Source organism: Marmota marmota, unplaced genomic scaffold, assembly GCF_001458135.2.
Source record: "Marmota marmota marmota unplaced genomic scaffold, marMar, whole genome shotgun sequence".
Classification (NCBI taxonomy): Eukaryota; Metazoa; Chordata; class Mammalia; order Rodentia; family Sciuridae; genus Marmota; species Marmota marmota.
In genome coordinates, this window is record NW_026000142.1 from 3819348 (window position 1) to 3846931 (window position 27584).

The 27584-nt window shown below is 35.6% G+C and overlaps 1 protein-coding gene across 3 annotated transcripts in view; it reads left to right on the top strand.

The window, feature by feature from the left end:
- The first annotated feature begins 4817 nt into the window (after positions 1–4817).
- Mios (meiosis regulator for oocyte development) overlaps positions 4818–27584 on the top strand; it is a 33674-nt gene continuing 10907 nt past the window's right edge. Inside the window, exons 1-8 of one of the 3 annotated variants that reach the window (XM_015488246.2) lie at positions 4818–4969; positions 5873–5968; positions 10502–11835; positions 12154–12252; positions 18517–18771; positions 21227–21396; positions 23740–23805; positions 24676–24834. In XM_015488246.2, the coding sequence (XP_015343732.1) occupies positions 10542–11835; positions 12154–12252; positions 18517–18771; positions 21227–21396; positions 23740–23805; positions 24676–24834 (2043 nt within the window). In that variant the 5' untranslated portion in view covers positions 4818–4969; positions 5873–5968; positions 10502–10541. The other 2 variants (XM_015488244.2, XM_048785985.1) reach the window with 2 other exon arrangements.

A 27584-nucleotide genomic window follows, 5' to 3' on the forward strand; every position in this document is an offset into this window, starting at 1 on the left:
TAAATGAAGTTTACTGAAACACACCTATGAACACTCACCACAGACCTTCTTCATTACCACAGCAAAACTGAATGGCTATGACAGAAGTGTTATAGCCTGCTAAGATGACAACATTTACTATCTTTTTTTTACCAAATATGTTTGCTAACTCCACAAAATTAGCCCAAATGGTTATCTCATTTTATAGCACATGGGCCACTGGTTATGAGTGCGATATTAGACCCAGATTGTCTAGGTTTGTGTCCTCACTTCACCATTTAAAATGGATGAGCTTATGTAACTCATTTAGCCCTTCTGTACTATTTTTCCTCATCTGTAAAATAGGAAAAATAATAATATCATCCACACAAGCCTTGATGAAGATGAGGTCGACTCTGAGATGTATCTCCAGATCCTTCATCAGACATGAATGGCTTATTCCTTCAACAGCTGAGAGTTCTGCCAGTAGATAGCCCTCATTTGTCAGCCTTCTTTGGGAATTGCCTTGCCTGAGGAAACTGCCCTATTCAAAATCACTTCTTTTTCATGGGGCAGCTCACATCCAATGATACATTCACATCAATGGGGTATTAGAAAGACCTGGGTCCTTGGCCCCAACTCAGGATGATTCTGAAGAATTTATCCAGTTCTAGAGTTTCCTGTGGGTTGGCTGAAGTCTTTTTTGCTATTTCATCACAGCTTAGTTTTTCCCTCTGTAAAGTTTTGTTCCTCCTTATTCCTATCAATAGGTGTTGGTTCCACAAGTAATCACTCCAAAATATCCTACATCCTAACCTTCATCTTGAAATCTGTTTCCCAGGAAACCCAATTTCAAATAGCATCTTAAATGAGCCTACATGGTAGAATATCTGGCATGTCCAGATGCTGTGTAATTGTTTGTTAAACAAACAATGCAGTGGGAGAAAATAGAATGGAAATGTACGCTTAAAGAGGAAAAAAAAATAGAATAATAAAATTTCCTACAATTAAAGAACAGTTTATTCACAAAAATTTTAAATGAATAATAAAATCTTTTACTCGGTATTTAAATCTCTTTGGATTACATTTAAAATATTATTGCAATATAAATATTTAAAATGTATTAGAAATCATAACCTTGGTAAGTACATAAATTTATTTTGATAATATCAGTTGTTACGTCAAGGATATGTGAAAAAGTGCATTGATTTAGACAATTTATTTGGAGTATGTGAGAAATTCTTTTGAAGATCACTATTTTAAGTTAAAGTAATATAAACTTTTAGATGTTTTTTTTCCCCCTCAACCTTGGTGAAAACATTAAAGATTGCCTAAGCTAGGTCATATGTTTACAGGACTTTAATTTCAGCTTAATGCCCCCTCAGCCTCAATCTAAGAGTAAATACTATTGTCAGGTACAGACTAATTTTATGCATGTGGAAATAAAGGGAATGGGATAAGGCAGCCACATGAGAAAAAGTTTTGTTTTGTTAACCAGAACAAAAACCCATTCTGGATCACCACAACAAAAATGAAGATGCTTAAACAGCTTGTTTGGGACACAAAAATTTAAGTTTAAAAAGAAAATATTGAAACTGAATTATAGCAATTCAGGGATCCATTGTAAAAATGCATGTTTTGGCCAGGCACAGTGGTGCTTGCCTGTAATCCCAGCGGTTTGGGAGGCTGAGGCAGGAGGATCACGAGTTCCAAGCCAGCGTCAGCAAAAGCATGGCACTAAGCAACTCAGTGAGACCCTGTCTCTAAATAAAATACAAAATAGGGCTGGGGATATGGCTCAGTGGTCAAGTGCTTCTAAGTTCAATCGCTGGTACCCCCCCCTAAAAAATGCATATTTTGTAAAGCCAAACTAGCAGTATATCCTCAGACCAATCTGTCAAATTCTCTGATATCTTGCTTATAGTCCCAGCATTTCAGGAGGCTGAGGCAGGAGGATGGCAAGTTTAAGGACAGCCTCTGCAACTTAGCAACACCTTGCCTCAAAATATAAAATAATAAAAAAGGCCTGGATATGGGTATATAGATCAATGGTAGAGCACCCCTGAGTTCAATCCCCAGTATCAAAAAGAAAATTCTCTAATACAGTTTAAGCTTTCTGACAAATATAAAAATGCCCTCTCCCACTCAGTATTTTTGAAAACATATTATGTAGCAGGTGCTACAGGAAACCAAAAGTGATGCACTAAAAGGTTGCTGCCCTTGAAGAATGTGGAGAATGGGAGTCAATTTCCAAGAAGAATGAAAGTGTCACTTTTCCCTATAAGGGGCTTTCCAGTGCAAGTAACTGAGGACAACATGGAAAGAATACACTTTTGCAAATCTTGGACGAATAAGGAAGGGGAGAAAAGAAATGTACTGGGGGAAGATGTGTAGAATACAAAAAGATTGTTTTAAGATGTATTCGACAAATATTTATTGAGTACATATTCTGTGCTATGCACTGTTTTAGACCCTGATAACTAAGTAGAAAATAAAACAAAGGTCTCTGTACTAGGGAATATTCTAAGCCCCTAAAACAGGCCCAAACCAATAATTTTAAAAGAACAACATTTATTTTATTTTTGGAATGGTCCCAGAAGCTTGTAGTTGATTCAAGGGAGGAGGTACGTCAGCTTCCCCAAATATACAGGGACTTAGGCTAATGGCACAGCTTTTCCTCCCTTACTAGATGGCTCCCATTTCTAATCAGTATTTCTTTTTACCACTTGCCAGAAAGCAGGAAAGAGAGAAGAGGAAATGGATGGCAAGAAATTTCCATTTTAAGGGACATGATCCAGCTCTACTGGCATCTCAGTGGCCACAATTTATACACACACACACACACACACACACACACGTAGCTGAAAGGGAGACTCAAGAAATATCTTTTTTAACTGGGTCACCAAGTGCACTGCTAAAACTTGCAGGTATAGGTATGTCCTCTTACGAAAAAGAAAAAAAAATCAATGAAAACTAGGCACATGGAGCATATAATTCTGAAAGAAGACAACTATAGGTAAGGAAAGAGATGACTGTGTATATGAAATTGTGGTAAGTATTACCAAGGAAATTTTGGCTGAGAGGAGCCCATTTATATGTATTCTGTGACAAGTGAGCAGTGTCTTAAATAAAGGGAGAATATAAGTCATGCAGATTTGTGCTAAAAAGCACCTAGGCAGAGGGAACAGCAGTGCAGAGGTGCTAAGGCAAGAGCATACTTGTCAAGTTCAAGAAACAGTCCAATCACAGAAGACAAACAAAAAGAAGCTAATGAAACAGAACCAAGTCAAGAGACTATTTCAAGAGGGAGCAAGTATTCCAGTATTAAAAGCTGCAAGGGTGAAGCTTTGGCCATTGGAACTGGCAGCACAAAGGTCACTGTGACCTTTACAAATGGCTTGGCAACTCTAAAAAATTGAGGAGAATGAATTCTGGGAATACACAAGAAAATGGAATTAGTGAGAGCAAGTATGGTCCTCTCTTGAGGGGAACATGGGAGTGAGCACATGAAGGTAAAGAACCAGTGGAAATTAAGAGGTTGCATATATATGCAAGAGGAGAAAGCAAATGTTACCAGGTCTCAGAAAAGGAGAAATATATAGGGCTCCTTTCCTTTCTCTTTGGCAGCTAAAAGAAGATACAAATGGAAGTGAAGGAAGATGTTGGAGGAGGGAAAGAAGAAGGAGGAGGCTGTGGGGATTCCTACCTAATAATTTTTCCCCCTCCTTTCTGACAGAGGAGGCAAAGTCATCTCCCTAGATTAAGGGGACAGGTTTCCTCAGCTATGTATGGCAGGAGTGGATAAGTCAGACATTTGTATTGATCTGAGATGGTGTGGGGGGACTTGGGGTCAAGACCCAAATCACCGAGAAGATTCAGCAAGATGGTATTGAAGCGATGAGTCCTGCTGTATCTTTCTTCTCTCGGCAAATGATTTGGGCATTGTGATGTGATGTTAGATTAATTACATGAGGGTCATTTGAACATAAGCACCCACAGTGAATCTGATAAACCCAGAAAGCTAATAGATGAATAATGACAGCCTAAACAGTTAGGGACCCTGGACAAATAATGATTCACGTTCTGGAAGGCACTGAATAGGACCTGGAACATTTCGTCACACTACTCTGAAATTAAAACTTGTGAATTGCTTATTTCTGGAATTTTCCATGTAATATTTTCAAAACTCTGTTTTATATGTGTGTGTAACTGAAAACCTGGAAAGCAAAACCATGATTAGTGGAAGTACTAATGTAGCTATTGCTATGCCCTCCCCCATGCCCCAGCACTTGCTTGTTCCTCAGCCTTGGAAGTTTCTTCTCTTCCAAGCCTTTCTGACCTGTCTTTCCTGGCTAATCCCATCCATACTCATCGTTCTTGTCTCAGCCTAGTGGTCCTCAAGGAAGCTTTGCTGACCACCCACCCACACTGAGCCACAGTCTCTCCTGTGTAGTAGTCTGATGGCCTGTTTCCTACAGGGACCATGTCATTTAATTGTCACCCAGCATTCAACAAGGTGCTGGGTACTCCACAGGTGTTCAAAAGACTTCTTTCTGCAGTGATTAAAGGGTGAATACATAATGAACCCCAACCTTGGCTGTTCTACTATATCTCCCGCAATAATTTTTAATAGATATCAAAACTGATCAGAGGAATTAATATAAAGGTACTTGAAGACCACTCAGAGCAGCAGCGGCCCGGATAGGCCGCAGGCTGCACGCTTAGACTCTCTTCGCTGGGTCCCAGGGACAGGTTTTGCCAGGAGGCCTGGGCGCTGGAGCGGGAGGCGGGCCTCACAGTCCCGGGCTCCGCCCCGGGGCGAGGGAAAGGCGGAGCTGGCGGGAGAAACACGCCCCTTCCGAAGCCGAGAAGTGGTATGGGGCCTGAGCCCCGGCGCGGTCCCCGGTCACGCGCCGCGCGCGGCCGCCATCTTGCCCGAGTCCGGCTCCCGAGGCGGGAGGGGTGGTGTCCAGGCCGGAAGCGGCCGTGCGGCGACGCGCTGCCACCCCAGGTCAGTGAGTGCGGCTCGGGCCGCGGCTGTGCTCTCCTGGCGCCGGGGCCGCCGCAAGAGGCCTGGGAAAGCCCAGTTGACAGGGCCGGGCGGCCGCGGGCCCCGGCGTTGCCTCAGGTCCTGTTAGGGTAGTCGCCTTCCGCGCTGTGGGATGATAACCGCGAACGGCGGCCGTCCGGGCCCTGCTCGGGGACACCGGAGTCGCGCTGCAGCCTCCGCCGCGGCGGGTTTGTGCCCTTCCCAGGCTTTGAGGAGAGGCTCAGCCAGGTGTCTGGAGCGTGGGAGTCGCCCGCAGATTCCAGGTTTACCCGGAATAGCAGCGCGACCCATTCAGTTGAGCCCTATTAAATACTTCTTGAAGGGCTTCTCACCTGGTGAGCTCGATTCTCTTCAGATATGGGTAGTGGAAATTCCTTCAGAGGATGAATAAAGTCTCTTTGCTTTGCTAAATTTGCTTAGCAAATGACAGCTTTCGGAGGCCTTTTGCATAATTATATTTTAGGGGAAATTTGGATATGTGCAGTGCATCTTGAAGCTGGCAATACTGGAGATTTCTTATCACCTGTATACTTATACAGCAATTTGGCATGATAAGAAAAGTAGAACACAGTAACAACAAAAGCACGTGATTGCATACTTTGTATTATTGTAATGTTTTGGACTGCTTTCTAGGGTTGGGATGTGCTCTAAGTGTAAAATAACATCGGATTTCCAAGACTTGGCACAAAACAAAGTTCTTAGTAATAATTTTTTACATTAATTATAAATTGAATGTTTTTGATGGTTTGGGTTAAATAAAAATTATATTTTAAAGTTTAACTCCATCTATTTCCTTTTACTTTTTAAATATGGCTGCTACAGAATTTTAAGTCATATGGCTAATTCTTTATTTCTGTTTGTTAGTGTTGTTAAAAATGTTCTGGTGATGAATTCTGGCTCAATATGGCTTTCTTTTGCTGAGAAATCATTGAAAGAAGTGATCACTTGTTAAACTTGAAGGTGAGAATCTAAATGTAAGCTGTACTTATTGCAAACTCTACCCCATCTACACTTGATTTTTCAGTGTCTCCACTGTTTGAAAACATTAATTTCCAGGGCTTTGTAAGATAACTAACAGATGAGCAAAGAGCTCATCTGATTTGTTTGTAACAACTTTGTAAGATGGAAATAAAATAAATTCATATCAGTTTTATGGTCATAGATTATTAAGGAACTTGTTAGGGTCTAAGCTGGTGGAGGGACTGAGTCCAGGTTGTTTTCTTTACTTTCCAGCATATACCTAGTTGTGTGTATTTATCAGCAAGGATCCATCTATGTTGTGTATTGGATTTCTTAGGAGGGTGGTTATAAATGCAGTTCTCTACAAGGCCAATTTCATAATGTGCAACCTGTATAGTAGCATGGGGCCTAGCATTTACAGTGGCTAACACTGTAAATATTAAAGCTCTGCTGTCACCATCTTGAAATTTTTAAAATTTTTTTTAAATAAGAGGGTCCTGCATTTTTGCCCTGAGAAAATTACATAGCTGATCCTCTTCCTATACAGTAGCCTAGGATGGAAGTTTAGAGTTCTTGGAAAAGAGCCCAAATATCTTTATTCCCAGACAAAATGAAAAGAATTTGTTAGTTTCTTTCTGTCAAGTTCTGAACTTCTGTAAGTTACTGTAATTAGTTTTGTTGATGGTAATAGAAACATTTTAAGTGTGTGTCATCAGAAAAAAATGCTGATAATTCTCCATTGAAAGTCATGTAAATCAAAGATTTTTTTTTTTTTAATTGCAGCCACACTTTCTATTTGTGTTTTTGAGATGGATTTTTCCATGAGGCATCTAGTTTTCTTACCATAGACCATTTCTTTAAAAAGCAGATTCTGTAATGGAAGCTTACATAAAAAGTGTGTTTATTTAAGTATTTATCTTTCAATGAGATAGAAAGATGGATCACATCTCAGGATATCTCCAGTTAAGAGACTTCCTTTTGTGAGAGCATTAGTATGATTCCTCACTTTCAATATCTGTTCCTTCTTGTTATCTTAGCTACTTTCTGTTACACAAGGTGCCTCTTTTTTTTTTTCTTAAACTTTCAAATTCCTTTTAAGATTGAACTGTACTTCATCACTAGAATGCAGATTTCATTAGACCAGGGACTTTATCTGCCCTTGTTCATTGCTGTGTTCCCAGCATTTAGAATGTGCCTAGGTGCCCAATCAACAGTTACAGAATAGGCCCAGCATGGTGGTGCATGCCTGTAATCCCAGCAGTTTGGGAGGCTGAGGCGGAAGGATTGTGAATTCAGAGCCAGCCTCAGCAACTTAGCAAGGCCCTAAGCAACTCAGTGAGACCCTGTCTCTAAATAAAATACAAAAAATTAAAAAGGGCTGGGATGTGGCTCAGTGGTTAAGTATCCCTGAGTTCAATCCCCAGTACTCAAAAACAAAACAATTATAGAGTAAATAAAAACAATGTATTAGAGTAATCATCTTAGGATGACTTACTTTGAGGCTCTTGCCCATCATTGAAAACATTTATGACTTTGGGCACTTTGCTCATAGCATGGTGCCAGCTTCAAATAGAAAAAGGAGTAGAAGAAGATAGAAGTCTGAAGGAATTGGTAAAACTTGGAAATAACAGTTATTATCTATTCAGATGCCTAGCTCTGTGCTGGGTACTACAAATATAATGAAACAAGAATTTCATCTATTCCTGTGGAACTTATAATTTAGTAATAGAGGATTTAGAGGGGAAAAAAATGTTGTTCAATAAGAATACCTGTCTAAGAAGGGCAAAATAGTTGACATAAAAGTTGAGGAGGTGTTAACTTGGCCAAGAAGAGTGAAGAGTGTTTGAACCATTAGAAGCATCATTGGCAAAGTTATAGTGATGGGGGTCAGAAGTAGATTTCTAGGAATTAAAAAGAAGAATAATGTAATTTGAACACAGAGGGCAAGAATAGTAGTGTGCTAACAGACCAAAGCAGCAGGTAGAAAAAGGTATTAAGAGTTTTGTAGGTTAGATATGTAACTGATTGAGTTTGTAAAAAGATAATTTTGATATTCTATAAAGGGAATTTCTAAAGGATCAGAGTAGAAAGATGAATAAAAGAATTGCTGAATAAGCACCACAGACCAGATATGTTATATACCTTCTTATGGAGTTAGTTGAGCCTTGAGACTATCTTGTCTAGTAACACTTGGCATCCTGCGTGGAAGAGAGAAGGTAAATACTTGGCTTGATCTAAGATTAGGGAAAGGCAAACCCAAAGTGGAAAATAAATGAACAAATTGAAGGTATTTTAAGAATTTAATTGAAATGATTTAGCCTAGCTTCAGAAATGTTAAGTAAATAAAGCCACTATAAGAATTCTTAAATGTTTTTCCTAGTCACCTAAATTATGTTAGCCTATGAAATTCTAGACTGGTAATTCCTGACTAAAACTGCAAGATCAAAAACCTAAAGAATTATGTTTGAATTGAATTACTTAATATAATTTTAGTAGGAGTCTGTGTCAGGCTCTTTACCTGATACTGGAAATAGAGATGAATGAACCATATCTTCACCTTAGAACTTGACAATCTGGTTTTACAAATAACAATCACAATGAAGATTGCAAACGTGTTTGTTTTAGTCAGGTTTTTGTTGCAGTGACAAAATACATGAAGAAAGCAACTTAAAGGAAAAGTTTATTTTGACTCACTGTTTCAGAGGTTTCAGTCCATGTTCAATTGGCTTCATTGCTCTAGACCTCTGGTGAGGCAGAACATCACAGCAGAGAACGTATGGTGGATCAGGGCTGCTGATTTCATGGCAGCCTGAAAGCAAAGAAGAAGAGGCTGGGAACAAGATACGAGTCCCCAAGGGCATGTCTGTAAGGACCCACTCCCTTCGACTAGGTCCTACATCCTGGTCTCCACCACTTCCCACTAGTTCATTCACATTATGAATCCATCAATGGATTAATCCATTGATGAGGTTTAAGCTCTCATGAACCCATCATTTCCTGAAAGTCCCAACTCTGAACAGTGCTACATTGGGACCAAGCCTTCAATACATCAGCCTTTGGGGAATATTTCATATCCTCACTATAAAAGTATTCATTTTGAATCCAAATTATTGCTGCTTGCTAACCTCAGAAACAGACATTTATTTATAGGCAGCTTTATTATTAAAACATCAGTTTTGACTAAACCAGTTTTATTTTGTGCTAAAATACTTTTTAAAAGTCATGTATTTACTGGAATACATGATTGGAAACTAAGAGCCTTTAATTATCACTTCATTTAGTTTCCCAAAGGGTAATGTGTATGTACTGATGGTGATAAATGGGATGATCTTATATAAAACACAAGCATGTTTAATAGTTATATGTTTATTTTAGTTTAGAAAAAATATTAGCACATTATATCCATGATTTATGGAACTCATGATAAGATTAAAGTCAATTTTAAGATTCTTAAAACATCAGTTTAAAGAAAAATATTAACAGTATTGGTGATACATGAAATTTGGGAAACACTAATCTAAGTCAACTGTTATATAGATAAGAAAATGAAGCCCTTCTCCATACATACAGCAATTTTGCCAAGGCATATAACTAAGGTACAGCAGAGCTAGGAATAGAATTCAGTCATTTTAATGTTCATAAGTTTGTAAGTACGTATGAGAAGTATATAGAAGCCTGCTTTTTATTAAAAGTTGAAGAAACCTCTGTCTTGATATCATATTGTACTTTTAAATTGTATTGTCCTATGGTGGACATGTGGCTATTTATATTAAAATTAATTAAAAGTAAGTAAAGTTTAAAATTCAGCCAAGCTTGGTGGCACATGCCTTGTAATCCCAGTTACACCAAAGGCTGAGTCAGGAGGATCTTGAATTCAAGGCCAGCTTGGACAATTTACCCTGTCTCAAAAATAAAACTTAAAAAGAAGTGTATTGGAATACAAGAAGCTCAGTGGTAGAGTACTTGTGTAGCATGCATGAGGCTCTGAGTTTCATTCCCCAGTACCAAAAAACAAACAAATAAGCCAAAATAAATTCAAATTAGCCACATTCCTAGTGCTCCTCAGTCACTTGTGGCAAATGACTCCCATATTAGACAATACAGATGTAGAGCATTGCTATTATTGAAGACAGTTCTGTTGGGCAGTGCTGCTCTAATTACTTAGGAGCATGTTTCAATTATGCTTTTAAGTTTCCCCCTTCAAAGGAATGGTACTTAGTAATTTGCTCATGCAGTGAGATTAGTATAATCCTTACGTGAAATTGAAGGTATAGTAACAGTATGATTAAGATAATTGGTCGTGGAGAATAAAGCCAGGAGGGGGATTCTCAGATTCCTGCTAGCTCATTTTATTGAAGGAAGTGGTTTATCAATATATATTGTCTTGTATTGTAGAAGATGAAGAGAAGAAATACAAATATATTGAAAAGGAGGATGCTTTTTGTAGAGATTTTTCTGACTTTCTGAATAGTTTGTTCAAATTAAGAATTATATTTTATTATTTTAAACCTCTTATTTTTAAATGCTTTTTAGTGAATGGATCTGACTTGACTCTTTGAGCACATCAGTAAACATGAGTGGTACAAAACCTGATATTTTGTGGGCGCCACATCAGGTTGATAGATTTGTTGTATGTGACTCAGAACTGAGCCTTTATCATGTGGAATCTACTGTGAATTCAGAACTCAAAGCTGGATCTTTACGTTTATCTGAAGACTCTGCAGCTACATTACTATCAATAAATTCGGATACACCCTATATGAAATGTGTTGCATGGTATCTCAACTATGATCCTGAGTGTCTCCTAGCAGTTGGACAAGCAAATGGTCGAGTTGTACTTACAAGTCTTGGTCAAGATCATAACTCAAAGTTCAAAGATTTGATAGGAAAAGAATTTGTTCCAAAGCATGCAAGACAATGCAATACCCTTGCATGGAATCCACTGGATAGTAACTGGCTTGCTGCTGGTCTAGATAAACACAGAGCTGACTTTTCAGTGCTAATATGGGATATCTGCAGCAAATATACTCCTGATATTGTTCCCATGGAAAAAGTGAGACTTTCAGCAGGTGAAACTGAAACAACATTATTAGTAACAAAACCTCTTTATGAATTAGGACAGAATGATGCATGTCTTTCTCTCTGTTGGCTTCCACGAGACCAGAAACTACTTCTTGCTGGTATGCATCGTAACCTAGCCATATTTGATCTTCGGAATACAAGCCAAAAGATGTTTGTAAATACAAAAGCTGTTCAGGGAGTGACAGTAGACCCATACTTCCATGATCGTGTTGCTTCCTTCTATGAAGGTCAGGTCGCAATATGGGATCTTAGAAAATTTGAGAAGCCAGTTTTGACTCTGACTGAGCAACCAAAACCCTTAACCAAAGTAGCATGGTGTCCAACTAGGACCGGTCTGCTTGCCACTTTAACAAGGGATAGTAATATTATTAGATTGTATGATATGCAGCATACACCCACTCCCATTGGAGATGAAACTGAACCTACAATAATTGAAAGAAGTGTGCAACCTTGTGACAATTATATTGCTTCCTTTGCATGGCATCCAACAAGTCAAAATCGAATGATAGTTGTAACTCCCAACCGAACAATGTCTGACTTCACTGTTTTTGAAAGGATATCTCTTGCCTGGAGCCCAATTACATCTTTAATGTGGGCTTGTGGTCGTCATTTATATGAATGTGCAGAAGAAGAAAATGATAATTCTTTAGAAAAAGATATAGCAACAAAAATGCGCCTTCGGGCTTTATCAAGGTATGGACTTGATACAGAGCAAGTGTGGAGAAACCATATTTTAGCTGGAAATGAAGATCCACAGCTCAAATCACTCTGGTATACTCTGCACTATATCCTTTATATTGTGAATTTGTGAGGTAATTGGGTAGAAGGGTTCTTAAAGTTTCCTGAAAGGTCAGTCTCTAAATACACTGAATGTTTTCTATGTAAATACAGGTTACATAATATTAAAATTATGAAGCAGAATTGTGCAGAACTCTTGAACTTGAAATGCTGCTTTGTAAATTGTGTAGAAGTAATAAAAGCATACAATACAGCAGAACCCTATTATTTGCATGAATGCCTATTTTGAATTGGCTCCTAATTAAATTTAGTTTTGAAATATTTTATTATACATCATCACTAGTATTTCCTATGCATTTAAATACTTATGAAGCAGTATACAGAAGATATGGATCAAAAATCTCCAGGCAACAAAGGATCATTGGTTTATGCAGGAATTAAATCAATAGTAAAATCATCTTTAGGTAAGAAAATTCCATTTTATTTTCTTGAAAATGTTTATAATGTTTGTATGCTTATTTTGTCCCCTATCATTTGGTTGAAAGTAATTATTTCAGGATTGTGTACATAAATACCCTTCTATTTTTGTTTTCTGATTAGATATTTTAGTGAATTGTTAAGTTAAATGCATAAATATATTAACATCCAAAATCCGTTTGGGAGGAAATTTTAATATTTTTTTAGTTGTCCATAGACCTTTATTTTTCATTTCATTAATTCATCCAGCAAATATTTATCATGTGCTGTTCGCCCAATATTATTGCAAGAATGGGAGACATAACTATGGTGTATCTCCTTATGGAGATTGAGCAAGATCAGTATCATCTCTTATCTTGAAGAGTCTATATTCTAGTTCAGAATATGGACAAGTAAATAGGCAGTTATAATATGAGGAAAACATATTATTATAAGAAGAATTCTAGCCAGGCATGGTGGTACACACCTGTGATCCCATTGACTCAAAAGTTTGAGGCAAGAGGATCACAGGTTAAAGGCCAACCTCTGCATCTCAGCAAGACCCTTAGCAACTTAGCAAGACACTATCTCATAAAATAAAAAGGATTTAGCTCAGGTGTAAAACACTAATGGGTTTAATGCCTAGTGTGAAAAAGAAAAAAGAGAGAATTCCTAATCTGATGGTTAGGATTAGAGGTTTCCTGGAAGAGGTAAAGGCAATAATAAGGTCCAGACAGGGAGCATCAGATGCAGTGAGCCCAGGGGGAAAAGCATGGCACAATTAATTTGGTTGGTACAGAGTATGAGGGATGAAGTGAAGAGAAGAATAGAAGGCTAGAAAGTAAGCAGTAGACTAACTCAGGAAGGACTTAGAAATTATGTTAAAAATTTAGGGATGTTTATCATTCTGCAACAGGGAAAGCAAGGAAGGATTTTAAAGGGTAGTTGCAGAATTAGATTTGTGTTTTAGAACTTACTTTGTGTAGAATGAGTTAGAAGGGGGATCAAGATCGATAGTAGGGATGTTAGATATAAGCCAAAGTGACCAGGCAAGAAGTGATGATGTCCTTATCAAAATTAGTGGCAGAGCCTAGGGAAATATGGGTAAATAATAGTGGGACAAAATTTAATGGTTCATTGGATAAAGGGGATAGAGAAAAAAAAAATCAAAGATGGCACATATGTATTTAGTTTGGGAAACTAGTTGATTCTGGTACCAGTTAATTAAGATAGGAGGAACCCAGAAAAAGTGGGTTTAAGAAGAAAATGTTTATTTTAGAGCAAGTTGAAAATCAGATGGCTAATTAGAGATGTCCCATGAGCAATGAGATATGAGTTCAAAGCTCATGGAAGGACTATAAACAGAGAAAATAGGTTAGAAATAAAATTATATTTGATGGAATAGATGAAACTATTCAAGGTAATAGCAGAATGTTATGTAATAAAGAGTTTACCAGATTTCTACCCAACTTAATGAAAATATTTTATCTGTAGTTCAGCTATTCAGGAGACTGAGGCAGGAGGATCACAAGTTGCTAGCCTTGGCAACTTATTAAGACCCTGTTTCAAAATAGAAAGGACTGAGAATATACCTCAGTGGTAGAGTGCTGGCCTAGCATGTGCTAGGCTTTGGGTTCAGCATCTAACACTGAAAAAACAAAGGATTCAATTCTGACCTAGATACTTTGTCTATTCAAAATTACTTCAAGATGGGTGTGGTGGCAGGCATGCCTCTAATCCCAGTGGCTTGGGAGGCTGAGACCAGAAGATTGGGAGTTCAAAGCCAGCCTCACAAAAAGTGAAGCACTAAGCAATTTAGTGAGACCCTGTCTCTAAATAAAATACAAAATAGGGCTGGGAATGTGGCTCAGTGGTTGAATGTTCCTGAGTTTAATCCCCGATACCCTCCCCTGCCCCCAAAATTACTTCAAGCATCAAAATAGGATTTTAGTGATTTTTTTTTAAACACTAAAATGTTCTGATAAACAGTGGAATATTTTATTGCTTTGTTATTTCATACACACACACACACACACACACATTGTATCTGATTGCTGATTTTGAAACAAATTTTTAAAATACGTTTTTTAATGTTTAAGTAACATTGTTTTCCTTGCAAACATTAATAAACATTGATTCTGTTATATATAAGGTAATCTCAGATTAGGGGCATAAAACCATGCATAAACACATTTTAATTATTTTTCAGATATATTAAAAATTCTTACATTAAAATCATAATATATGATTATTAAAAACACATGAGGGTTGAGGTTGTGGCTCAGTGGTGTAATGCTTGCCTAGCACATGTGAGGCACTAGGTTCGATCCTCAGCACCATATAAAAATAAGTAAATAAAATAAAAAGTATCATATCCATCTACAGCTAAAAACTATTAAGGAGGAGAAAAAAATGTGAGCTGGGTGCACACCTGTAATCCCAGCAGTTTGGGAAGCTAAACAAGAGGATTAAGAGTTCAAAGCCAGCCTCAGCAACAGGAAGGCACTAAGCAACTCAATGAGACCTTGTCTCTAAATAAAATGTAAAATAGGGCTGAGGATGTGGCTTAGTGGTACTCCCACCCAAGGCAAAAGCACATGATGACATCATCTCTCTTAGTTGATAACCCTAATTACTTGTAGCATAGTTATCAAGGTATAAAAAGGTCTCAGCCAAAATATGTAACAATATTCATGCAATTGATTTAAAGGATATGTTTCCATTTTTTAGCATTAAGCTCTTTGGGTTCATGTATATTGATTCCTATTTCATGACAAAATTTCTGTAAAAGAAAAACTCTTAAATTGTATTATTAAACTGTAAGAAAATGTTTGAAAAATGTTGCCCTTTGCTCACCTATTTTAAGTTGTTATTTTTTACTATTTATTAAATAATAACAGCCTTAAATCTCAAATTTTAGTAGTATGAAAATAAATACCTCAGAGCTTCTACCTGAAATATAGTGAGTACATCCTACCCAAGCAAAGTAAAAAACTTCTTTTCAAAAGTGTCCTTTTAACTCCTTGGCCTGAAATGGCAACCGTAGTCAGTTAAAAATAAAAGTTATTTGGGGGGCTGGGTTGTGGCTTAGTGGTAGAGCACTTGCCTAGCATATGTGAGGCAATGGGTTTTGATCCTCAGCACCGCATAAAAATAAATGAATAAATAAAGGACCATCAATGAATAAAAGAATATTTTAAAAAATAGTAAGTTATTTGGGACTAGGGATACAGCTCGTGATGGAACATGTATATATAGCATGCATAAGGTCCTGGGATAAGTTATGACACCCCCCCAAAAAATTTTTGGACTAGGGATGTAACTCTGTACTCAGCATGTACAATGTCCTGTGTTTGATTCCCAAAACCACAAAATAAATAGTTTCAAGCTAACTTTCAAAAAATGCTTTTATTAGTGCATTATAGTTACACATAATTGTGGGGTTCATTTTTTACATCATCATACATGCATGAAATATAATTTGCTTTGTTTCAGTTCCCAGTACTACTTCTTTCCCTCTCCTCATTTCTCCCCCGGCTACCCTTCCTTTACTCTATTATTTTCTGTTTATTATTTTTTTAAATTGGTGCTTTAAAGATATACATGAAGGTGGAGGTCACTGGTATATTTGTGTGTGTTTACATATATGTTATTTTTACATATGTGTGTGTGTGTGTGTGTATATTATTATGTAGCATAATTTGGTCAATTCCATTCTGTAGTTCCACCCTTTCCTGTCTTTCCTCCTTCCCACATACCCGCCTTAATCTACTCCACTGTTGGCCCTTCTCTTTTCATGGGACCTCCATCCTCCATCCCTGTTCCCTTCTCCGCACCTCCTCCCCCATTTTGCTCTAGCTTCCATATGAGAGAACATTTGACCCTTGACTTTTGGAGCTTGGCTTATTTCACTTAACATGATGATATTTAGTTCCCTCCATTTACCAGCAAATGCCATAATTTCATTCTTTGTGACTGAATAAAACTCCTTGGTGTATATATACCACATTTTCTTTATCTACTCATCTGTTACTAGCATCTGAACTTGTTCCATAACTTGGCTATTATACGTTGCAGTGCTGTATATAAACATTGATGTGCCTATATCACTATAGTATACTGATTTTAGATCTTTGGGATATATACCAAGGAGTGAAACAGCTGGGTCCATTTCTAGTCTTTTGAGGAATCTCCATACTGCCTTCCAAAGAGATTGTACTAATTTGCAGTCCCACCAATAATATATAAATGAGTGTACTTTCCCCCACCTTTCTTGCCAGAATTTATTGTTTGTTTTCTTGAAGTTTGCTATTCTAGTAAGATGAAATCTCAGTGTGGTTTTGATTGGTATTTCCCTAATTGCCAAGTAGGTTGAACATATTTTTTTCATATATTTTTGGGCATTTGTATTTCTTTTGAGAAATGTCTCTTTAGTTCTTTTGCCCATTTGTTAACTTTTTTTTTTCTTTTGGCAGGGGGTTGTTTTTTTGAGTTCTTTATATATTCTGGATATTAATCCCCTATCAAAGGAGTAGCTGGCAGAGATTTTTCTCCCATTCTATAAGCTCTCTCTTCACTTTCTTATGTTTTCTTTGCTGTGCAGAAACTTTTTAATTTAATGCCACTCCACTTATTGATTATTGGCTTATTCTTGAGCTCTAGGGATCTTGTTAAGGAAGTCAGTGTCTGTGCCAATATATCAAAGTGTTGACCCACTTGGATTTAATTTCTGTGCAGGATGAAAGATAGGGATCTAGTTTCATTCTTCCACATACGCATATTATCTGTGTTTAAGTGTTAATTGGTCATTTTCAGATGGTGTTTTGCAGAGCCCTAACTGGGCTGTGTGTATATGAATGTGGTTTTCTTGGCAGAATTCAACCATAGAAAGAAGTTGAAGGTGCATAGAGAAGAGGATAAATCAAAATTCCTAGGAAAGGGAGGGGATGGGATCTAGAGCACAGATTTGGCTTTAAATAGGAAGTGCATCTCTACTCCATATTAACCATAGGCAAAAGGGAAAGGATAGGATAGGAAGGATATTTAGAGTTCAGTGATCAGAGGCTGAGAGGCTAAAGATTCCTTGCAGTTGTAGAACTAAAATATCCATTTTCCTGTTGTTTGATAGTCATGGACTGTCCTTAGGTCTTTGTTCCTTGCCACAGGTCCATACCACAGATCTTCTTGCCAACATGGAAGCTTTTACCTTTTAAAGACTTGCAGATCTCTATTCTGCTGCTTCTATCACTTTGAAACCCTCTTTTAAAGGACTCACTTGATTAAGTCAGTCCTATTGGGATAATCTCGCATTCATTGACTTAAAGACAACTGAAGGTGCTAATTAAATTTTATCTGCAAAATTCTTTTACCTCTGCTATATTCTGTAGTTTACAAGCAAGTCACAGATTCCTCTTGCACCTAAGGAGAGAATTCCCATTGTATTTTCATTATAGTACTTACCTTAAACTGTAAATGTACTTTGAACACTTTGAAGCCTTGTCATGTCTTGTACCACAAAACAATGTTTGGTCAACAAAGATGGTCCATCTTTCCTTTATTTTTTTTGTATTTTTTTTTTTTTTTTGAGAGAGAGAGAGAGAATGAGAGAATATCTTTTTTGTAGATGGACATAATGCCTTTATTTTTATGTGGTGCTGAGAATCAAACCCAGGTTGCGCCCATGCTAGGTGAGCGCTCTACCACTGAGCCACAATCCCAGCCCAATCTCTCCTTTCTTGATAAGGAACACATGATGATGGTACATAGAAGGGGGACATAGGGAGAAAGAGAAACAGAGCTTCTACTGGATCTCAGGTAGTGAGGATACCTTGCAAATAAAACAGATATGTTACCTTCCCTCTTGGAGCTCATGATCTATTGGGACAAAAGATAAGATGAAAATAAATAAGTAAATTATGTGAGCTTATATATGTGTATGTGTAGGAAATGAAACAATTGAGTGGTGGGTTATATGATAATGGAAGTATTGTAGATTAGGGCGTCAAGGACATTTTTCTTGAAGCAGTGACTCAGCTTAGTCCATCTGAGCATTTCTTATTCCAGTAGCTCTTTGGTAATTAAACTAATTGTTTTATTTAGAAACATGCAAAATGTTGTATTTGTGGCATTCCTTATTTATGGTGTCATAAAATTGTGACTACAAAGTTGAATGTCCTAAATATGTTGTTTAAATATTTTTCTGTGAAACTAACCCTCCCCCAATATATTTCAAAATAACAGTAAAACAACATAAAACTATTTTCTGTTTTTAGGAATGGTGGAAAGTAGCAAACACAATTGGAGTGGGTTGGATAAGCAAACTGATATTCAGAATTTAAATGAAGAGAGAATCTTGGCTTTACAGCTATGTGGATGGATAAAGAAAGGATCAGATGTAGATGTGAGCCCATTTTTAAACTCTCTTGTACAAGAAGGAGAATGGGAAAGAGCTGCTGCTGTGGCATTGTTCAACTTGGATATTCGACGAGCAATCCAAATCCTGAATGAAGGGGCATCTTCTGAAAAAGGTATTAGGTTATGTTCTAAGAACTGGAAGTTCATAGAGTCCTTCAGAGAAAGGATGCTGATAATTTTCAAATATCTATCTAATCGATGTTTTATGTAAATTTTCATTGAAAGAAACAGTAGTATAGTACTATATATCAGTAAATATTAACCCATCCCATTTATGTATACCTTAGTTCAGGTCTGTTAAAAAAAAAGATGCATCTTAAATGTCATTTTAATAATATTATAAGGAATTCTCAAATGTCTTGAAATTTTAGTACTTTACTATTTTAATTCACATAGATTTAAAAAAGTTATTTCCTTAAAGATTAGGACTACTTGTTTTGAAGCATTTTTATGACACATATTAGCTTGTATTTTAGTTTATACTCACTCATTTGGATGTTTATTGGTTGACCATTAGAAAACTATAAATAATATTTTTACTTTGACCAATATAAATTCTTTTTTCTTTTAACTTTTTGTTATAACTTTATTTCTCCTTTATGTGGTGCTGAGGATTAAACCCAGTGCCTCGCATGTGCTAGTCAAGCACTCTACTACTGAGCTATAATAACCCCAGCCCCCAATATAAATTCTTACAAAAAGGACATTTGAATCTACACAAATGCTTCTATTTGAGTCTGGTGATTAAAACATATTTTCTATGTCATATGCTTTAAAACTATAGAAATATGATAAGGCATTTTGCCAGTGGATCCCTAGAGAAACAAATCTTAATTGAAAACTTCAGTTTTTTTTTCTTACTAGTAATATTTCACTTGAAAACACCTAAGATAAGGCTCTTGATTTTTAGTACACCTAGCAAATTATATCTGAGTATTCAGAATATTTACTTAAATTCTCACTTGCTGGTTCATTTTAAAACTGTTATAATTCAGTAGTCCTATTTAAAAAATAACATGAAAATAACTACAATATATTTACTGCAGTCTGAAAGTTGGAAAATGTACTATTTTGCTCAAATGGGCATCTTTTCCTTTAGCTTTGCTCTAACAAAAGCCTTTTCCATTTGAAAGGATAATAAATGATATGTGATGATGGAAAAATAATTGGTATTTAAATTCTAGAATGCAGTGTCTGGGCTCAGAATGTAGCTCAGTAATAGAGTGCTTGCCTAGCATACTGAAAACTCTGGGTTCTCTCATAGCACTGAAAAAAAAAATCAATTTCTAATTATAATTTTGCCATATAGCCTAAGAGCCTTATACTTTCCAGTTCAGGTTTACCTGGAAAACTTAGTGATAGATTTAAAAACCTGTACAGACAATAATGGAAAAATATCATTTCAGTGATTTTAATAACTTAAGAACTTAAAAAAAGATTTTTGAGTCAAGCATTCCTTTCCACTTAGAAATAAATTCTTCTACAAAGATTTGCTTTTTAATTTTATTTTAAAGTGTTTAAAAGAGTTGGCAGAGGAAGTAATCATGAAATAGATTAGGGAAAATGCAAAAATGAAGAATAAAGCTGTTAACGTAAAGTGGGAGGTGCTGGAAAATAATGGTAGAATAAAGCAATGGAGAATAAGGAAACTATAATAAATGTAGAAAATATTGAATAGGAAATTTTTTTTAAAAGAGAGAGAGACAGAGAGAGGGGGAGAGAGAGAGAGAATTTTAATATTTATTTTTCTTAGTTTTCGGCGGACACAACATCTTTGTTTGTATGTGGTGCTGAGGATCGAACCCTGGCTACACGTATGCCAGGCGAGCGCGTTACCGCTTGAGCCACATCCCCAGCCCCTGAAGAGGAAAATTAAGGAGAACTTTGTTTTCTCTTTTAAAGCTAAACTTATGTTAGAAGGCTAGGCAGCCACAGGGCTGAAGGCCAGGTTGTAGCTTCCTAGCAGCCACATAAACAGAAGAACAAATCTATTGGTAACAAATGCTTTGTTGCAAATATGTCTAAGTGAAATTCTCTGGTAGTTCTGGTAGCTCATTTGTCCTAGAAAAATTAAAAGTATAATACTATAATAAGAATGCTGAAGTACTAGCTTTGCAGTTGATGCTTATATACATACATATGTGCATTATATATTTAAAAATAGGAAAATGAAATTATTTTGAAAATTGCATCCTGAGATGCAAGTAATATTTACTATCAGTGTTTTGAAATAGCTCAGTATCCATGAACTTGATAAAGTGGGCAGTAATTTTGATACTAAATAGTAACATACTGTATAGGAAACTGCCTAGAATGAGAACTTGAAAATTAAAAGATGTCCTGCACAGGGTTTGCAAATATATGTATGAGTTTTATAAAATGGAAAATTTTTAGTTGTAGTCCTTGCTAAATTTTTCATTCTAAATCAAAATCCTTATACTAGTGGGCTCATTTTTCTGGGTGTGAAAGTTTTCCCCTGATTTCTCTTTGTTCATTGTTCAAGAAATGTGGAAGAAGGGGATATTAAGTTTTTCTCTCTTTGATTAACTGGCTGTTTGTAATATACAGGAGATCTGAATCTCAATGTGGTAGCAATGGCTTTGTCAGGTTACACCGATGAGAAGAACTCCCTTTGGAGAGAAATGTGCAGCACTCTACGATTACAACTAAACAATCCCTATCTGTGTGTCATGTTTGCATTTTTGACAAGTGAAACGGGGTCTTATGATGGAGTTTTGGTAAGCAAATTTGTTTCCCCAAACCCTCCTTTGAATTAAGTGTGAGTATTAATCTGTTAAAATTTTCAAATATCTGTTGTATAAATCATGTTTTGATGCATATTATATATTTAAAATGGATTTGATCCATGTTATATGATATACAAGGAATAAAGATTTCATCCTTTAGCTTGAGAACTGAGCTTGAAAATCTACAGCTAAATAAATATAAAAATATATTCGCTATTTAAATATTTTGTGTGTGTATGTAACTTTTTTTTAACTAAGTCAAGTCATTCATGAGCAGTTGATCAGTTTTGATAAGGGTTGACATACATCTTGTCTTAGTATTTGTCATTTATAGACTTATTCTTGTTTGTAAGATTGCTTAATTAAATGATCACACTACTTGTAGTAGACAATTTCATTTTTTCCTTATTTGGTCATTTTGTTGTTATTTTTTCTTTCTTCCTCTAGGCACCTATCACCAAATAACTGAATAGCTTCTTTATCACAAAGTGAGGAAAGACTGACATGAGACATGCTTATCAGTTTTTAGTTGTTGGATTTTAAGCTTCACATTAGTACCATATGGCTTACTTTGCACTCTTAGGCATCTTTTTATCAAGGAGAAGAACTTTCTACATTAAAACTTATTTGTTTTTGTTATTATAGCATTTCTTATAAAATAAACTTTGCTTGAGTAATGGATTTAAATGTCAGTCCCTAAGAATTTATAAAAATATCTATTTCATTGGGGTATCTTATGAATTTTTTAATAACTATTGATGTCTGTTTTGGCAAAATCCATACGCCAAATATGTTTTTCTGTTACTTTTAACAAATTAGTATTAAACTTTTCTTACCACTTCAAATTAATATCTAAAAAATGTTTTGTAAAATGTTGTTATTCTTTTTGTTAAGCAGATACTTTTTTTTCCCTTGGGTGTAGGAGGTTGAATCCAGGGATGCTTTACTACTGAGCTACATTCTCAGTCCTTTTTATTTTTTTATTTTGAATCAGGATCTTGCTAAATTGCTGAGAGTAGCCTTGAACTTGCAATCTTCCTGCCTCAACCTCCTGCGTTTCTGGGATTACATAAACATAAGACATTAACATTGTATCTTGAAGAAATAAAATGATACTTTGGGAAGTGAAAGAATAAGACTAGAAAAAGAAGTGAATTTATAGTTAGAAAAATGTATTGTTTGAATATTAAATTTGCATATTTTTAGATATGTGACCTATAATAAGTATCCTTCCTTTCTTATACCTAATTTTGGGTGATTAGTAAGGTATAGCTAAGAAGGAAGTAATCCAAGCTGTTTCAAGAATATAATTTATACTTGATATATTTATAATTAATGTTACATTTTTTTAATATTAAATTGCATAAAACAGTGAAAAGTACTGAATTGGGAAGTCAGATAAAGGCCTGAATCCTTTTACTGCCAGTTACTTTTGCCATTCATTTAACATTTTTGAGCTCTAATTTTTCTCAGCTGCAAAATGAGACCATACTTAAAACCTTTAGAGGTCAAAATTATAACACATGGAACCAACTCAAGAGTTTGTTAGAGCAGAACCATATCATATAATTGAGAAAGTACACTAAGATAGGGATCAACTGAAGGAATGTATGTTTAAAGAAGGAAAACTGTTTCATAGACTGGCTGCAGTAGAATTAGGATCTTTTTTCTACCTTCAAAGTTATTTTGTATTAATCACAAAATTTATATTTTCCTAAATTCATACTAAACATCTTTCAACATATTTTTTACAATATTGTAAGTATATAAAAATTAAAGTTATAATGTTATGAAAAATTTGTCACAGACCAATTATATAAAGGTATTTTACTTCAGACACAAAAATATGTCTGTTTACTTGTAAGATTTAAAACTTGTCACTTTGTATTTAGAAAGATGTATGAGTATTCTTTCTAAATTCTGTAGTGGTATACCCAGTTCACAGACTTGTCGATTAACTTAACCGAGAAAAGATTGTCTAGTGTCCTCCAATTTAATATCTGTGGTGTAAGGTTTATATGCCATCTTAAATTGGATATACTATGCACATCACTACTAATATTTTATGTTGGAGTTATATAAGACTGAACTGAATCTTCTATAAAATTGTATTTGGTCTGTACTTGAAAGATTTTACTTTTAAGGACAACAATCTCTAAGTTTCCTTGGAGTTACATCAGAAAAGGCATCTTAGACAATAAATGGCTTTTCCAACATGTATACAATAAGTTAATACATTTGAAAATAAAATTCCATGTAAGGTGTATAAAATATTTACTCTAACATTTTAAAATTTATAGTGTATACAGCTAATTCCTTGCTTTTCCTTTCCAGTATGAAAACAAAGTTGCAGTACGTGACAGAGTGGCATTTGCTTGTAAATTCCTTAGTGATACTCAGGTGAGAACTAATTTAAATCTACATTTGAGGTGCTTAATTTTTATTATCACTTAATTAAGAAACTAATTTTTGTATATAATTATTCATATGTGGGATTTATGGATAAATTCTTCTAAAAAGTAAGGTAGTTTTTTTTATTACACTGAGATATTGTAAGCATGTCTATCAAAATTAAATTTACTTGTTTAGAATATTGACTTTATATTTTAGTTTATTATCATTTTGAGGAGAAATATTAGTTAGTAGATAAAAATGTTAAACTCACTTCTTAGTGATGCTATAAAAGGGTTCCTTCTGTTTCAGCAGAGTACATAGTTACTGGCTGCCTATGTTATGATATAGTGAGGGAGAAATGCATGTAAACAACTAGTAATGCTGTATACTCAGTATTGTAATAATGATAACGTGCTGAGAGAATATAAAGGAATCTTAGCTGAAGTTGGAATGGAATGTATTTAGGAATAAACTAAAGGAAATGCTTGTTATTAATGATTTTGAAATTTCCTTACAAGTTTAAGAGTCTGTGATTAGGTTTCATATTGCCATTGTAGAAAACAAGAACTCTGCAGATTAAAATGGGGACAATACTCTTTAAAAAATAGTAAACCATCCATAGTTTTTAAATAAAATAATTTTTCAGAATACAGTAAATGTCTTGCTTTTAAAAATATTTTAAGTGCGTATGGATACTACATTGAAGATTGGAATAGATGTAGACTTCTTGAGAGACTACATAGCTGGCTTTTGACAAAGGCTTTCATTTTAAGATGTTTTTCATTAGGAAAGAAATTGTTTCATGTGTAGTAATTTTCAAATACAGAATATGTAGTGAAACAGGTTGCTTCAGAAAAATCACTTTGAATTTTTCAGTTAAATAGATACATCGAAAAGTTGACCAATGAAATGAAAGAGGCTGGAAATTTGGAAGGAATTTTGCTTACTGGTCTTACTAAAGATGGAGTGGACTTAATGGAGAGTTATGTTGATAGAACTGGAGATGTCCAGACGGCAAGTTACTGCATGTTACAGGTTAGTGCAGATTGACAGCAGCTTAAAAAAGAAAAACAAAAAACGTGGTTTGTCAGGCATGGTGTCACATATATGTAATCCCAGCAGCTCTGGAGGCTGAGGCAGGAGGATTACAAGTTCAAAGTTAGCCTCAGCAAAAAGCAAGGTTCTAAGTAACTCAGTAAGACCATGTCTCTAAATAAAATAAAAAATAGGGCTGGAGATGTGGTTCAGTGGTTAAGTGACCCTGAGTTGAATCCCTGGTAACCACCACCCCAAAAAAAGCTAAACCACATTGTGTACATTCTGTATTCCCTCAATTGAAAGTAAGTATGCACTTTTGCTTGCTTGGGATTTTTGGAAGGCATTTAGCTTCAACCTCATCAGATGATGTACTGTGGACTTGTGAGTTAGCTTACTGTCCCTAAGTCTCCTTATTGGGTTATCCAGCTTTTTCTTTGACTTGTGGGAAGTACCAATCTTGACTTTGTCTGAACTTATGTGAAGACGAAATGGAATAGGGAAACTTCTCTTCAGTTTCTCTAGTTGTTGACCGAACTATACCTTCTATAAACGAGATAGCCAACCAGGCATGGTGGTGCACTCCTATAATCCTGGTGGCTCGAGGCTGAGGCAGGAGGAGGAAAGTTCAAAGCCAGCCTCAGAAAAATCAAGGCACTAAGCAACTCAGTGAGATCCTGTCTCTTTGTAAAACACAAAATAAGGCTGGGGATGAAGCTTAATGTTACAGCACCCCTGAGTTCAATCCCCCAGTACCAAAAAAAAAAAAAAAAAAAAGAGAGAGAGAGAGAGAGAGATACCCTTTCCCTGATTTGTCTTGCAGCCTCATCCAAAGTACCAAAGGCAGGTAGTACCACAGCTCTCTTAACTCTCACTTTCCCTTTTTATTATCAGTGTTAATTATGTATTTGTTTATTTATTTTCCATCAGCTTTTATTGTCCGATGGTTAAAACCAGATTCCTGGCAAAGATTGCCCTTTATTTTACTTTTGTTGGAAGTGTGTTCTGATTCTTTCCCTGAAATTTCCTGTAACATTCTAGCTAATTTGTCCTTTCATGGATCAATACTTTTTCTTGCCCTCTTCCTTTTACATAATATGAAGTTGTGCTCTGTACTGGGTAAACATAGTAAAATGCCTGCTCCCCCATGCTACCTTCCTGTGAACATGTTCAAGTGCTGGCCCATAAACTAGAGTAAACTAGTAAACTTGCATACGGTATCAAGATACTGCCTCTGAATATTTTATATTTCTTTACTAAATAGCCTTACAGATGATTAAAGGTGTTTTCATATACATCTAAATCAGAAATCTGTAATTTCTTACTTGTTGTTTTAAGATGTTCCTAATGATTTTTTGAGCTTTATTAAATTGTGAATAAACTTTTTTTTGTATAATAATAAAAAAAAAAGAAAGTAAAATGAGACAACAATAAAAAAAAAGTCTTGTTAACCAAATAAATACGTAAACTGAGAAAAAAAAAAAAAGATACTGCCTCTGAAAGAAGGTATCCTTTAACATTTTTTTTTTCTTAACTGAAATAAGATTCTAGCTTTTAAATTTGTTGAATACAGAGTGCAAATGGGTCGGTAACTTTTTTTTTTAGTTGTAAATGGATACAGTACCTTTATTTTTTTATTTTTATGTGGTGCTGAGGATTGAACTCAGTGCATCATACATGCTAGGCAAGCGCTCTACCACTGAACTACAACTGCAGCCCCAGTAACTTCTTATTAATTAATAAAATATATTTAAAATGTAAGTAGTAAATAACAAGATCTTGCTTTTATAAAATCTAGTGTGGACGGGCAACCTCCCAGCAATTTGGGAGGTTGAGGCAGCTGGATTTTAAGTTTGAAGCCAGCCTCAGCAAATTAGCGAGGCCCTTGGCAACTTAATGAAACCCTGTCTCAAAATAAATTTTTTTAAAAAGTGGGGAGGCTGGAGATGAAGTTCAGTGGTAAAGTGCCCCTGGGTTCAATCCCCAGTACCAAAAAAAAAAAAAAGTCTGATAATGCTGTCTATTAATTGGAATGTTCCCTCCATTCACATTTATATGGTCAAGATTAAGTCTACCATCTTACTATTTGTTTTCATTTGCTTTTTCCTTTTGTTCTTGTCTTCCTTTTCTGCCTTATTTTGGGTTAGTTGAATATTTTTGTGTTTCACTTTATTTCCCCTACTGGCTTTTAAGCTATACCCCTTTTCATTAATTTTTTTGTTAAGGTTAGATTAACCTGAGGTCTCATATATGTATCCTTAATCATCAAAGTCAGCATTTCACCACCTCCTACTTCACATTTCACACTTCACACCTGACAAGTCATTCTTCCTATTGCACCCTTTTCTGTTCTTACCCCACGCTTGGCTCTTTCTTTTACTATATACTTGGAGATTCACAAGTGTTACAATAGTTTAATTTCATTTACATACCTTCTCCTTTGTCCTACACTCAAATATTTCATTTCTACCTATATTATAGACTTCATCTTACAATGTTACTGTTTTTCCTTTTAGTAGTCATTTGTCTTATAATAAATCATGAGAAGACAGGAAATAGACTTTTTAAGTTTAAATATTAATTTATTTTTAATTAAATATTTTATTTAAATACTCCTGGCATTTATTATTCCTCTTGTAGAAATGAGTTTCATGTACTATAATTTTCCTTTGGTCTTTTTCTTTAGGATTTCCTATAATACAAATAATAGCTTCTCTCCCTTTTTTTTTTTTTTTTTTTTTTTTTTTTTT